Below are 16,319 nucleotides of genomic sequence, written 5' to 3' on the forward strand. Positions count from 1 at the left end.
GAGGCAAGGGAAACAAAAGCAAAAATGAACTATTGAGACTTCATCAAAATAAAAAGCTGCTTCACAGCGAAGGAAACAATCAGCAAAACTAAAAGGCAACCAACAGAATGGGAGAAGATATTTGCAAACGACTTATCAGATAAAGGGTTAGTATCCAAAAATCTATAAAGAACTTATCAAACTCAACACCCAAGAAACAAATAATGCAGTGAAGAAATGGGCAAAAGACATGAATAGACACTTCTCCAAAGAAGACATCCAGATGGCCAACCGGCACATGAAAAAACACTCAACATCACTCATCATCAGGGAAACACACCTGCCAGAATGGCTAACATTAACAACTCAGGCAACAAGAGATGTTGGCGAGGAGGCGGGGAAAGAGGATTTCTTTTGCACTGCTGGTGGGAATGCAAACTGGTACAGCCACTCTGGAAAACAGTATGGAGGTTCCTCAAAAAATTAAAAATAGAACTACACTACAATCCAGGAATTGCACTACTAGGTATTTATCCAAGGGATACAGGTATGCTGTTTTGCAGGGGCACATGCACCCCCATGTTTATAGCAGCACTATCAATTAAGAGCCAAAGAATGGAAAGAGGCCAATTGTCCATCGATGGGTGGATGGATAAAGAAGATGTGGTATATATATATACAATGGAGTATTACTTGGCAATCAAAATGAATGAAATCTTGCCATTTGCAACTACGTGGATGGAACTGGAGGGTATTATGCTAAGTGAAATTAGTCAGAGAAAGACAAATATCATATGACTTCACTCCTATGAGGACTTTAAGAGACAAAACAGATTAACGTAAGGGAAGGGAAACAAAAATAATATAACAACAGGGAGGGGGACAAACAGAAGAGACTCATAAATATGGAGAACAAACTGAGGGTTGCTGGAGGGGTTGTGGGAGGGAGTTGGGTTAAATTGGGTTAAATGCATAAGGGGCATTAAGGAATCTGCTCCTGAAATCACTGTTGCACTGTATGCTGACTTGGATGTAAATTACAAAATAAATAAAGAAATTAAAAAAAAAAGAAAATCACTCAATATAGGGGCATCTGGTAGCTCAGTGGGTTGAGCATCCAACACTTCTTGATTTTGGCTCAGGTCATAATACCACAGTTCAAGAGTTCGAGCCCTGTGTTGGGGTCTATGATGGCAGAGAGGATCCTGCTTGGGATTCTCGCTCTCACTCTGCCCCTCCTCTGCCTGTGTGCTGGTGTGAGGACTCTCTCGCTCGCTCTCTCAAAATAAAATTTTAAAGAGAGAGAAAATTACTTACCATACCAAAGACCAGTAAAATCTCAAAAGAGAAAAGATAATCAACAGATGGCAACACTTAAATGACACAGATAATGGAATTATTTAGTGATGGCTTTTAAAAATCCAATGGGAATTACAGCACAGAAAAAAATAATAATGGATTGTTAAAAATCCTCACTGGATGGGCTCTATCATGGATTACAGATGACAGAAGGATAAATCAATTTGAATATACAATACAGATTGCTCACTTTGAAAACAGACTGAAAACAAAAGTGGACAGGGTCTCAGGGACCAGTAAGAGTATATAGTAAAGCATGGACAACCAGAAAGAGAAAAAAAGGGGTTACAGATGAAAAAAAAAAAAAAAAAAAAAGAGACTTCCAAAAATAATGGCTGAAAATTTCCCAAGTGGGCACAAGGCAGAAACATTCATATTGAAATAGCCAAACAGGATAATCCTAAAGAAATTCAATCCAAGATACATCATAATCAAACTGAGGAAAACTAAAGAAAAGGAAAAATCTCAAAAGCAGCTACACAGAAATTAGGCAAACCTCTAAGGGAAAAAGGGTTCAAGTGTCCGTGGGGTTCTCATCTGTGTCCAGAGAGAAGTGACAACATTTTTCAAGTGCTAGAAGAAAAGAAACTGTCATCCCGAATGCTATATCCAGTGATGCCATCCTTAGGATATAAGGGAGAAATTAAGACGTTCTGAGACAAAGGAAAATGGGGAAAATATCTCCAGCAGATCTACCTTTAAAGAATTGCTAAAGGAATTCTTCAAACAGCACCGAAAAGATAACAGAAGGAGGACTGAGACTTCATGCAGGAAGAAAGAACAAGGTAAGTGAGAAAAATAAGGGTAAATAGTATAGACTCTTTTTCATAAGGAGTTTGTTGTATTTGATGTTTGGGCAACATTGTATCATTTCCTATAGTGCTCAATATAAGTAGAAGCAACACTAAAGACATTTATGCTTACTAAGGAAAAAAAAAGGCATTTATGTTTAAAATGTGGGGAGGGTAAGGGGTGCTTGGGGCTCAGTGAGTTAAGTACCTGACCCTTGATATGAGCTCAGGTGTTGTGAGTTCAAGACCCACATTGGGTTCCACACTGGATGTGAACCCTACTTAAAATAAAATAAAATAAAATAAAATAAAATAAAATAAAACAAAATAAAATAAAGTAAAATAAAATAAAATACAATAAAACAAAACGTGGGGAGGGTAAATGGACCTAAATGGAAGTATGGTTTCCACATTCACGTGAGGTCGTAAAATGTCAAGACCAGGAGGGAATGATAAGCTATTATGTAGATCTTAATACCTAGGGCAACCACTCATAAAATGATACAAAGAGATATGCCCCCAAACAATGCAGATATACCAAAATGGAAGTTATCTTAAAATGTTCCAAAAGTCCATATAGATAATAAGAAAAGGAAATGGGAGTGAAATACAGGGAACACAAAATAAATAAAATGCCTGGCACAGCCCCTAATCTATCAAATATTACTTTAAGTGTAAGTGGGTTAAATACTTCAGTGAAAAGACTAAAATGGCAGAGTGCACACATAAACAAGATCCAACCATAGGGCGTCTAAAAGAAACTCACTTTAAACATGAAAAACGTAGGTGGGATCAAAGCAAAAGACTGGGAAACATGAATGCCAGGAAAAGGTGATTTGAAAAACTGGTGGCTATACAGTATCTGCTTTGTTGGCTCCTCTTCTCTCCTAAACTCTGAATACGCGAGTGTCCTGTGACCAAGTTCTTAGACCTTTTCTTCTGTATACACTAATTCCCAGGTTGAACTCAGCTAGTAACCTTCTTTAAATATAATCCACAAGCTGAAGTAGCCCAAAATTGTATCCCAGTCTATGATCACAATCCAGCTGCTGATTCTGTCTCCAAGTGAAATTTTTATAGGGCTGTCAAATGTCCACAACGTATCTTTAATACACTTATTCCTCAGGAAACAACCAAGTGTCTTAATGCTTAAGATAGAGAATTTTCCATGATTCCAGGTGTGCTAATCTGGTCAAATCCTTCATAAAATAAATATGTCATATCACTTACGCAGTCCACAAAAAGAAAAAATTGGAGTTTAAGCACCATCATTTCATTTAAGATTAAAAGATGATTCTATAATAACTACTACATTATATATTTATGTTAACATATTTAGTCCCTAAAACATTCTCTAAAGTTTGGGGAGGAAATAAGATACTCTAACTAGGCACTGAGGTGGTTGTGTCCAGCTCCCATTTGAACATATCACTTTTCTGCCCCATCCAGGTCAAAAGGTTTGATGCATTCATGACGTGCCCTCTGACCAGATAAGATACTTAGGCATCTCTTCTAGTATAATAGCATGTTTCACTCTGGGTGGATTCCCACAGGAAATACCTGGATAGAAAGAAAAAAAAGTCGCATCTCTCACACAATGATCAGTTTGAGTAGCAAATCAATGAATGGGATTCCAAATAGATCTCTAAGAGGATTTTAAATCAACAGTTAATCTGTCATGAAAGGCTGCTAATTTTAAGAAATTTACATATAAGATTGAAGAAAAGGAGATAAAGCAATATCTTTTATTTTATAAGACTTAAACTTGTATGAAACTGAGAGTTTTTCTGGACATATCCCTTAGGGTCTAGTCAAATCACTCTTCCAAATTATATATTTTCAAAATGAATTTATAAACCACAAGAAAATCAAAATAAAAAGATTATTCGATATCAGAATTTGGCTTGCAATTATCCTGTTTATGAATGTAATTTTAGGCCCTTAGAAAAATAAACACAGCAGCCACTTCCTTAGAGAATAAATGAAGAATTAACACGCTTTGAAGAATACCAGAGCTGAAGGAAAAAGATGATTAACTGAGAGTCCAAACAGGAGATGAGTGGCAAAATAACAGAAAAATAAATGTATAATTGACAAAAATAGCCTTCAATGATTCTTTTTTGCAAACGCTTAAGGACATTTCAATGCATAATGTATAATTCACCAGTGAGATTCAGGTGGACGTAAACGTAACAGGCTATAGGTACGGCTCCTAGACTGGAGTATACACTGAATCCCTTGGGAATTGTTAAGACACTTTCAGGGTTGCAGCCCCAGAGTTTTTGCCACCACAGGTCTGAGCAAGCCTGTGAATTCACATTTGCGTTTCTAACCATTTCCCAGAAGATGCTGATTCTGTTCTTCCAGAGACCACAGTTTGAGAACCACTGGGCTTTCAGATTGACCACTGAGTACACAATTATACCCCTTTATGTTAAAACATAAACTTCTTCGACCTGGCCTCAAAGAATAATCCATGTCCATTTCATAAGTGCTGTTAGAAGGAATTGCATATTATATTAGTGAAGACATTTTGACAAATAGGTTTCAAAATTTCATTGAAGTACCTCTGCATATTGGCTTTCCTATCCATTGGCTGTTAATACACTGGATAGTATTTGGTCCATCCAAAAGGTAATTATTTGGACATTTATAAGTCACTTTTTCTCCTGACCTATAGAACGTCTTCTTCGGGCCTATGGGTGTGGCATTACCGAAGTCGGGTAAGCTAAAACAATCCGTGTCTGAAAGAAAAAGAATATGTACTTGTTCAGTAAATATTTTAAAATACATAATGGCTAATAACTATAATGTAGAATAATAGGTACACATCGAACCAATGAATACCTTGCAAAATTTTTCTTATACCTTGAAAAAATATGTTAGAAGTCTTGCTTATTATATTGAACAGTCCTATGTTTATCAAAGTATAACATGGGGATGATGACATCGTAAGCCTGAAGAGATATGGATACATGTAATGCTTGAGATCACACTTCTTGCATTCAAATTCTTTCTTGCCCATACAAGCCATCTACCTTATGTATTTGTATTTTCACCTCTGTCAAAATCGGTTACCTTTATTCATGTCAAACATCTCAGAAAACTATATACATACAAGGAGATAACTGACAGACTAACAGTAAATTGAATAATGATGGGATTGATGAGCAGGGACCAGCTGTGACACAGGAACAGAGATGAGAAGTCTGAGGATGCGTATCACAGGAGGTCTAATGTGCACACACGGTGACATGAAAGTGAAAGAATTTGGCTCATGCTGTCACACTTTTATTATTACTACGGCTATTAATTCTCTACTAGAATCCACAGCTTCCCAGAGATACCCTGTTGAATTCTGGAATTACTGCCTAGTTTCATATTTGTACCATTTATGCTCTGAATTAAGAATATTTATCAATCGCAGAGTAAAATTAAATACACTATACTTTTGCACTCTGGTGGATGGGACCATTTTCCTCCTATACATCTTATGAATGCAGGTCCATTAATCTCAAAACCTTCGGTGCATTTGTACGTTACTTCTTCTCCATATTGGTAACTGTCTGATACGTGAGATAGAATACCATGTGGAATCAAGGGTGGTGGCGCACAAGAAAGTCCTAAAAAAAGAAGGAGACAAAGAAAGAATGACTCCATGTTTTACTAAATCTGAAATTTAATTTTATGTACGGGTTTCCATATTTGGCAGTTTTATTTGAAAAATATGATAACACAGGATCTGTAATCATATCACAGAGACGGTGTGCAAATGCTTCCTAAAATCATTATTCTGATGTGTATCCAGCTGGCAACCTGAGTAGGAGCTTGAAACTAAACATGTCAATATATTATCGGCCGTAGCAACTTCTTTCTAGATATGTTTCCTGAGGCAAGGGAAACAAAAGCAAAAATAAACTATTGGGACTACATCAAAATAAAACACTTCTGTAGAGTGAAGGAAACAATCAACAAAACTAAAAGGCAAGCTACGGAAAGGGAGAAGATATTTGCAAATGACATAGCTGATAAAGGGTTAGGAACCAAAACATATAAAGACCTTATAAAACTCAACATCCGAAGAAAGTAACCCAATTAAAATGGGCAGAAGGCATGAACAGACATATATCCAAAGAAGACATACAGACAGCCAACGGACACATAAAGAGATGCTCAACATCACATTGATTATCCTGGAAGTGCAATTCAAAACTGCAAAGAGATATCACCTCACACTTGTCAGATAGGCAAAAATCAACACACAAGAAACAACAGGTGTTGGCGACGATGTGGAGAAAGGAAAACCATCTTTCACTGTTGCTGTGGGAATGCCAACTGGTGCAGCCACTCTGGAAAAACAGTATGGTGATTCCTCGAAAAGTTAAACCATAGAACTAGATCCAGCAACTGCACTACTAGATATTTACCCAAAGAATACAAAAATACTACTTCAAATGGATACATGTACCTTGATGTTTATAGCAGCATTATTTACAATAGCTGAGATATGGAAGCAGCTCAAGTGTCAATTGATAGATGAATGGAGAAAGAAGAGGTGGTATATATATACAACGGAATATTATTCAGCAAGAATGAAATCTTGTGATTGGTAATGACACAGATGGAGCTAGAGAGTATAATGCTAAGTGAAATAAGTCAGAGAAAGACAAATAACATGATTATACACACACACATGTGGAAGTTCAGAAACAAAACAAATGAGCAAAAGGGGGAAAGAGAGAGAGGCAAACCAAGAAACAGACTCTTAATTATAGAGAACAATGTGGTTACCAGAAGGGAGGTGGGTGGGAGGATGGGTTTAATAGGTGATGGAGATAAAGGAGAACACTTGTTTTGACCATCAGGTGTTGTATTGAAGTGCTGAATCACCATATTCTACACGTGAAACTAAGATTACACTGCATGTTAACTAATTGGAATTTAAACTAAAACTTAAAAAATAAAAATAATAAAAATTTCAATATATTTATGAAAGAGACCATCAGTGTTTCTCAAACCAATAGTGAATAATAAAAAGAAGAGCATTGAGAAGTAATCATCTTAAGTACTATATATTGTAAGAACTTAGAAATGACATTACAGGAAAGAGAAAACAAATTAAAAAAAAAAAAAACTCATGGCAAAGCAAACAGAACAAGTTCTATACATGGGAAAGGAATATGAATAGGTAGGTTTAACTTAATTGTGCTACACATCTAGTTTTCATTAAACAATTGCCAGAATTCAAAGTGAGTCTGTAATGAGTCAATGAAATTAACACAAAGAGGATAGACTTGATGATGCAAAGATTGTTGGTAAAGTACATAAATATATAAATGATTTTAGATATTTAGCTGTAAGTGATTCTATATATTTAGAAACCTAAAGGATTCTTTCTCATGAATTTGATGACAATTGATAATGCTTAATGGATTATATCGAAAATAGAACTGTGGTTTGCATACTGTCCTCACCTACACACCGAGGTGGAGAACTCCATTTTCCTATGTGGCACGTTATCTCATCTTTTCCAGATATCCTGAAACCATCCTCGCAAATGTAATTTAATTTGGTGCCATGTACATAAACCTCAGGTTTCAATGTTTCGTCCATCTCTTCTGAAAACTGAGACGATTTAATGGTTCCATGTTCTATCTGAGGTGGTTGAGGACATGGGCTTTTTTCTGTATAAAGAACAGAGATCAATATTTAAATTGAAAAATGTAATCAAATACTAGTTGAGGTTGTAAAATAAGGATAATCTGAAAAATTAAATTACTGAAAAACTAAAAAACATCTGGAATTTGCAAGCTCATGTCTCCATCAAATCTACAGTAGTATCTGCTTGTTCACTCTGTCCCCACATTCTTGTCCTGTTCATCATGAGTGAAATAGGCACAAACAAATTTTCTATGGTATTTACACAGTAACCCAAAGTTTTTGTCTGTTTCTTTCATAGTAGAAGTGAAAGAATGCCGATTGATTTGTATACTTAGATTGCAATTTACTGTTTCAAGATAAAGTGAAATAGATAGACAGAAAGGTCCCTATCTTGTTCATTTACACAAAGCACAGGGGAGTATTAACCTCATTTGAAAGAATGTTACAAAGCAAGTTATGCATTACTGACCAACGCAGTGTGGTACTGACTGCCATCTTCCATCCTTGCACACGATTTCCTCTGCATCCTGAATTATAGAATTGTCTTGACAGACAACAGATACTTTTTCTCCATCCTGGTAATTTACCGTCGTTGCCATATTGTGAGCATTGGGAATCTGAGGTGGAGGTGGGCATGACTGCATTTGTACTTCTACAAATATGAAAATCAGATTTCGTGATGAAAATCACAAGTTAAAAATACTAAAGAGAAAGCCCAATAATAATGTATCATAAACAATCAAATAATAAGGTTATGCTTAAATATGTGATACTCTTCAGCTTGTAGAACGCTTTAATACATCACACGTGGTCTTAATGGTAGTATCTTCCTTTTATTCCTTCTGTGATAAATCGTGCATAATTTTTGTGTAACTCCTTTTAATTATTTCTAACCATTATGATGTACTAACTGAATCATCCACTCAGTAACAGGCACGAAATAAATACTGATATTAGGATGTTTTTACAGCTATCTATAATCAAATGTATTGTGATTGCATTAAAACCCGTATAAGATGTGGAATGGAAAACAATTAGCCAAAGGAAGAATTACACGTAGTTAATCAATTATTTGATACAGGTTCCTGGCCAAGACATGAATTAGATATGGTCACTAATGATTAACAGTGTGTCGTTTGAAGTTCAAAACTCTCTGGAGATACTGTTGACTAGGTTGCTGACACTGTTTAGAGATACACAGATGATGAAATGCACCCTGTTTAACGGATTAGACAGCCTGCCTTTAGGTCTATGACCAGCAAGGTGTACAAGATTCCTTTGCAAACTTGAGTTTGAGCTCCCATAAAGCAGAGATACCTCACATGTATCGTGGCAGTTCATAACCTGGAGACAAAGATGTCCTGTTCCACTGAGGGAAGACTCTGGACGGCTAACCCTGGAGGCTTTTGGACCTCTCTGTGATACCTACGTTTTGCTTTCTCCTGCCATGCATTTATTTCATTAAAGACCTTATGTGACTGTACTTTGGGAAGTCCCCTGAGTCCTTCCAATTATCTGACACTTTGTATTCAACTCAGAGAAATTGTTGACGGAATAGAATTCATTCATGCTGACTAATATGGTCATATTTTCTATTTCTATCTTTAGATAGATGCAGGAGTATTTTATATTTAATCAAAAGTTTTTTTTTTCTTATTTCTGTTTTCATTATCTTGGCATATTTTTTTCAATGTATTCTCAAGGATTTATTTTCTTCTATATATGCTGTTTAACCATTTTTGTCCTAATAATCTTAATTTGTACTTCCTCTTGATACATTTTGCCAGAGGTTGGTCTGGCAACTAAATCTCCCTAAAGGCAGAATCATTACTCTGCAAATCCTCTGTTTATGCTTTTTTTAAAAAGCTTCTTTGTATTTTTTGCATTGTATTTTATTTTTACATTTTAAAATTTTTTCTAATTATTATGTAATCCTTTGAATAACAAATATACCACAAAAATGTTGTTAAAAGAGGATACATTTAAAAAAAAAAGAGGATACATTTATCTAAGAAAAAACTGAATATTTGTAAAGTAAGCAACAAAATTCTCGATAACTGATGAGTCAAAGAAGAAACCACAAGGAATACTAGGAAACATTTCACATAGAATTCAATGAAAATGAAATGTATATAAAAATTTTGAGACTTCTACAACAGTTTTAGAAGGGAAAAGGAAGTTAATCCTTAAAAGTAGGATGGTTTAAATCCAAGTTTTAGTTTTCTACCTTAAGAAATAGAAAAGTAAAATTAAAATCGAAGTAATTAGAAAAAACAACTTAAGCCCACAGAAGAGAGAAAATTGAGAAAGACAAATAGAAAAGAGAAAACAGAAAAAATGGTGAATGTTAATAAGGCTAAAAAATAGAAGAGAGAGTAATGGAGAAAATCGAGTGTTAAAACTGGTTATGTGGAAATGTTAATAAATTCAAGAAAAAAAAAAATCCAGGAAGAATAATCAAGATACAAGTAATAAGCATCAATGTTAAGAAAGAAATAAGAGCTATCTGCCAGAAACTATACAACTAAAAGGAAAATAGCACATGAAGGGAATACTAGAAACAACTGTACACCAATCAATTTGACAAACGAGAGATTTGTTGAAAAATACAACTTCCTTTCATTGATGAAAGACAGTAAGGAAATGGGAATATTTCATTACTTATTAAAGAAATGGAATTCTTCATCAAGAAAACTTCCAAAAAAGCAAATTATATGTCACACGACTTTGGATGTAAATTCTATCAATCATTTAAGGTAAAAATAATGAAATAATAAGTGTAATTACCTATATATATATGTATTTAATATTTATACATATATTTGCAATTTGTTTTATGAGGCCACACTAATACTGATAACAAAACTTGGGAGAGGCATTAAAAGAAAAAGCATCTATAGATTAATATCTCCCATGATCACAGATGCAAAACTTCTTAAACTATGTCAGTAAATCAAGTATATGAAAATATAATAGAGTTAACTCTAGGAATGAGAGATTTGGTCAACATTCAAGAAGTTACATATATAATTCACTACATTAACAGAGATAAGTGAGCCATATTATCCTATCAAGAGATACGTAAAAAGCATTTAAAAATATCCAACATTGGTTGATCATAAAATTTCTCACTCAGCTAAATAAGACTAGAGGGAGTAGTTTCCTTAAACTGATAAAGGGCGTCTACAAAAATCCTAAAGTGACATTATGATTGTGGTAAAATGTTGAATACCCTCTCTCTGTGGTCAGGAATAGGACAAAGATGTGCATTCTTATCACTTCCTTTCAACAGTTTACTGGACATCTTAGCCAGTACGATAAGATAAAAAAAACCAAAATCAAAATAGACTGGCAAAAATAAAATCTTGTGGTAGCACTGATATAACTGCTTACAGAAAATTGCCACAAATCTACGAAGCAACACCTAAAATGAAAAATGCAGCTTAGTATAGTTTCAGACGATCCAATTAACATGCAGAAACCAAGCGTGAGGGCAAACACATAAAAAGATCCCAAACTCCTCTCCCACACACACTGAATCCATGGTACAATGGAGCAATCGCCTCTGAAAAAGACCTGAAAACCAGCTGAACGGCCCCTTCACAACAAACAGTAAAAGGGCCACATTCAGGTGGGTAGGAGAGTCAGGAAGACAGTATATGGAACAAACCCCACCCCTGGCAGGGCTACACACATTCAGGAGGGATCTCACTGACCCAGAGCCTCTCCCTGAGGAGTAAGGGGTTTGTTTCCCACATTAACAACCCAAACCCTGGAATCTGCAGCAGGAAGATGAGCCCCCAAGATGTCTGGCTTTGAAAACCAACAGAGCTCATATCCCGGATATCTGAAGGGCTATCGAGAACTGAGATCCTTTTCTTAAAGAGCTTGCACCCAGACTCACTACCCCAGGCGACCAATGTGAAAGAACAGTTTGAGAAATACCTAGACATCTGAGAAGGGGATTCATTTGCTCGCCTTAAAGCATCTGCTTGAGGGGGGGCATCTGTTGGGACTCTTTCTGGGACGGAGGTGCCAGCAGGTGCCATGTCTGCACTTTCCCTCTACCTTGATGGCACCAGTGGGTGCACTCCAGCCCAGGGCTCTCCTGTGGCTTCATCAAAGCCGGCGAGCAGGCCCCAGCCCTGCATTCTGCTGCCTCGCTAAAGCTGGCCAGCATGCTCAGCCCACAGAGGGCACACTCCTTGATCCCCAGGCTCTAGTGGCCAGAGGGGCTTGCATTTCTGGGGCCTGCAACGCACTACAACAATCCGAGAGATAACTCTTGGTGGGCCACTACCTCCAGGGCACCACAAAGCAGCCTGAAACACAGCCCAGACTTTCTGGGGAAAAAGCCTAATTATCTGTCTTAGACCGGTAGCCTGAGGGGTGGACTTGAGATTTGCCGCACATCTGGGGGCCACCGAGGTGCTCTCAGGGAAGGTGGACCAGGGGATGCCATCTTTGTGCTCTCCTCAGCCTCAAAGAAAACCAAATCACTATTTCTTAAAGATACCTGACCGGGTGTTAATCTGAGGCCATCAAGTTTCTGGGTGGGTTGTTTTATAGGGGACTGAAGCACTGATGCACTTAATATCTAGAAATGATGTTGTGGTTAGTTTCTAAATTCCCTTCCGGGTTCAAAGTTATTTGTAATAATAAATAGCTAAACATGTTTAAAAGATGCCCAAATACTGCTTTGGCAAGTTCGGAAGAAATAGAATAAGATTTTGAAAGTACTATAAACAAGAGCTTACCTGTGCAGTTTAGATCAGGATCCCATCTTCCATTTATGCACGTTGAGTGTTTCTGTTTTAATTTTCCTCTACATTTGTAAGTTATGTTCTCATTATGATCAAAGTCGGTCTTGTATAATGGATTCGCCTCACGTACAGTTAAGCTGTATTTACACTTCTGAAGATCATCTGTTGCTAGAAAATGAAAATATTGCCTTGAAAAGACTACTTATAAGAATCAAAGCAGTTAATGCAGAACAATAGTTTAGACTCAATAGTATATCGAAATTAGAATTTATGCCCATAAGTCCCACCAACCAAGTCATTCCTGATCATATTGCATGTGATGGGCTATTTATTATGTCTGAACATAAGTCCCGTGTCCAGGCTTTGAAATTTCAGAGAAAATGTCTGCCATAAATACAGCCTGCACTTTGGGGATTAGAAAAGCATTAAGAGGCTCACTTTTTTGGATGATTTACACACTGAACAGTCATCACCTGGTTAAATTTGGTCTCTTATTTATCTGTGGAAATAGAATATATGAAGCTGATAGTTTAAATATCGTGTTTCAAAAAAATGAATATATTTTTTCACTTATGGTAATTTAATAAGCACATCTAAAATGTATTACATAAAATGTGAACACTTAAGCAGATCTTTTGCATGATCACTAAAATGGGACAAATACTTGGACTAAGAAATTGGGTGCTTCAAGTCACAACCTGCTTACTGTATATACTCTTCCAATCTTTGAAAAACTATTTTGTACATCAGGTCAACCTATAATTCAATAATATTGTAAGAGTCAATTTTGTTGACTAATACGAGTATAACAACTTTTTATACAACTACATACTTCAAAAATTCAATGCAGCCCAGAGTACTCTGTCAAGTTGATAAAATATCAATTGATGAAGGTCTTTGGATTTTTTAATAAGTACCCAAAGAAGTAATGATTTTGTAATACAATAAAAAATAAAACAAAGGGGACTAATTCAAAACACACTAGAGGCTGAAAATAAATTCTGTTTTTAGGGCTTATCTTCAGTGTTGAGGAAGAGAAAACAAGGTTTTCTTCAGGTGATAGTAACTCATCTATAGTCAAAAGGAGTGGTGGTGGGTGTTGTCATGGTCCTGTGATTGACTGGTTTCTGAAAGAAGTTCCTTGATTCTTACGAGAAAATAAACATTTTGAGAAGAGTGAAAAGCTAGACTAGCTAGAGGTACAAAATCAACACTGAGAGGAGAAAATTGGAGTAAGGTCTATGATAGTTAAAAGTGGATTATGGTAAACTTGAAGATAGGTCGAAGATTAACCTTGGAAAGGCAAACTCTGAGATCTAAAAAGACTAATAAATGAAATAGATGTTTTAGTATAAGAGTGAAAAGTTGAGAGTTTTCATGCCTGTTACAACCTTGGGTTTTCCCCCATATAAAATGAGGGGAAATCGTTTGTGGAGATAGAAGAGGACAAAGATGAAATTTGGTCTTGAAGGACTGGCAATACTTCTCATGGGAATGTGTCTAGCAAAAATGTAAGGATTAAAAAGCAACAAAACCTAATGGTTCATTCAACAAACTCCTATTTCATGTCTGCTGTGTGTTCACCAGTCCTTTGTATATTGGGAATACATCGTGAACAAAACAGGTGTCAATCTCTGCTCTCATGGAACATGAGCCTAAGCCCTACCTTCTCCTTGGAACAATTAATGCCTAGACATCTGGTGAATAAGTAAGATTGGACATCCAGGACTCTCTTCGAATGTAGGACCCAAGAAAACTGTAGGAAAGAACTCATTCCAAGGGAAAAAGGAAAAGGGCCCCCAATATTTTCCCAGCTAGTCATCAAAGACTTGGTCATCCAAAGGTCAGGATGATGCACGTACATCAACCAGAGTGAAGTCCAACAATCAGGTTTGTTTCCTGGCCCCACCCTGACTGCCTCCTTTGACTGACTTATACTGCAAACCCAGAGGGTCTGCAGCTCACCCACCCTTTGGCACATTAAATGCTTGCTGCCGCATTTGAAACAGACTGGGAAATCCTTAGAAGCTTTGAGAGAGGCAAGATTCCTATAGGGATGTAGCAAGTGGGCACTTTCTTGACACTGTCTGTTTTCCAGGGCCTGAAAACAAGAGTGCCGCGTAAAACGAAAATGAGATTTATGCAAATATGCTTCTATTTTCCTGGCGATTAATACTCAGATTTAAATCATATGAATAACTGTAAGTAAAATTTAGCTTCACACTTAAAAAGCATGTTAATTTCAGGGATAGAAAGGGTGATCAGACTCTCTTGCTAGTTTATATTTTTCCTTTGTAGATGATAAGCAATCATTATAATTTAAGACCTGACATTTTCAAGCATATATCTAAATTTCAAAACTATGTTTGCAGATACAGTTTGTACAATAAAAATATTACATTTCATTGACCGTCTATTTGAGAAGTGTCTTCTCACCAATGCACTGAGGAAGTTGGGTCCATGATCCACTTATACATGTAATTGATTTCTGTCCAATCATTGTGAATCCTTCTCTGCAATTGAACTCCACTGAATCTCCATGGTGATAGGGAGGGTTAGAAGTCTGAACAGCGTAGCCATAATTAAGTTCTGGTATATCTCCACATGTAGTCTCCACCTCTGTGAAAATTTCAGAAAAATATGTTTACTTATAAAATATAATTTATGTGTTTCTATAAATATAAAAGGTTGGTTTATTTTAAATATGAATATATTTTATACATTACCAATACAAATAGGCAAGTCTGTCCACTGTCCATCAACACACTGAATTTTATTAAAACCCTTCATCAGAAATCTAGGATTGCACACATATTCCACCAAATCGTTGTGTTCGTAGTTTTCTTTCTCTGTTTCTTTAACTTTCCCGTTAAGGAGTTGAGGAGGTGGATAACACTCTTTTGTTTGCTCTACAGGAGAAATAATGTGTAAATAATGATCAAATTACCTATTTCACAACTTAAAAAACAATAAAATGGAGAGTTTTTTCTTTAATTTATATTATTTATAATGAACTTTATTATAGCCTTCTTAAGTAATGAAAAAGAAATAGTGCTTAAACTAGAAACATATTTCCCAGTTCTTCTTTCAAAATTTTTACTTTAGAGAGACAGAGAGCACAAGTGGGGGAGATGGGCAGAGAGAGAGAGAGAGAGAGAGAGAGAGAGAGAATCTTCAGGAGACTCTATGCTCAGCATGGAGCCCAACATGGGGCTCGATTCCATGACCCAGGGATCATGACCTGAGATGAAGTGCAGAGTGAAATGCTCAACAATTGAGCCACCGTGGCACCCTAACCCAGTGCTATTACTTACACTGAAGTAGTATATTGGAAGTGTACTGAAACCCAGAAAACATGTTTAAAAATCTAGATATTCTAAAGATGTATGCAAACCAATGCCTCAATATGGTTGTGTAAATTATCTCAATATTCATATTCCACAGCAGTTATCAAAACTGTTTGAAAAAATGCCAGTGTTTGAGGGAAGCATTTTTTTATTAAATCTTTTAATGTTTATTCATTTTTGAGAGACAGCGCATAAGCAGGGGAGAGACAGAGAGAGAGGGAGACAGAATCCGACGCAGGCTCCAGCGTTCAAGCTGTTAGCACAGAGCTAGACACGGGGCTCGAACTCACAAACAGCGAGATCATGACCTGAGTGGAAGTCTGACGCTTAACCGACTGAGCCACTCAAGTGCCCCTAGGTAAGCATTTTATCAACATATTTTAACTTTGATTAAGCCATACATGTGGTTGAATTCCCTG

The 16,319-nt window shown here is 36.4% G+C and overlaps 1 protein-coding gene across 4 annotated transcripts in view; it reads right to left on the reverse strand.

Annotated features, from left to right (window-relative positions):
- CFH (complement factor H) overlaps positions 1-16,319 on the reverse strand; it is a 223,717-nt gene that overhangs the window by 2,437 nt on the left and 204,961 nt on the right. For 2 of the 4 annotated variants that reach the window (XM_042925934.1, XM_042925936.1), the window contains 8 exons: positions 15,280-15,462; positions 14,990-15,172; positions 12,548-12,721; positions 8,260-8,442; positions 7,604-7,813; positions 5,579-5,752; positions 4,697-4,873; positions 3,617-3,689 (listed from right to left, as the gene is read on the reverse strand). In XM_042925934.1, coding sequence (XP_042781868.1) covers positions 3,617-3,689; positions 4,697-4,873; positions 5,579-5,752; positions 7,604-7,813; positions 8,260-8,442; positions 12,548-12,721; positions 14,990-15,172; positions 15,280-15,462 — 1,357 coding nt within the window. The remainder of the gene's footprint in view (positions 1-3,616; positions 3,690-4,696; positions 4,874-5,578; positions 5,753-7,603; positions 7,814-8,259; positions 8,443-12,547; positions 12,722-14,989; positions 15,173-15,279; positions 15,463-16,319) is intronic. The other 2 variants (XM_042925932.1, XM_042925935.1) reach the window with 1 other exon arrangement.

This window comes from Panthera leo, chromosome F3, assembly GCF_018350215.1.
Source record: "Panthera leo isolate Ple1 chromosome F3, P.leo_Ple1_pat1.1, whole genome shotgun sequence".
In the NCBI taxonomy this organism is placed as follows: domain Eukaryota; kingdom Metazoa; phylum Chordata; class Mammalia; order Carnivora; family Felidae; genus Panthera; species Panthera leo.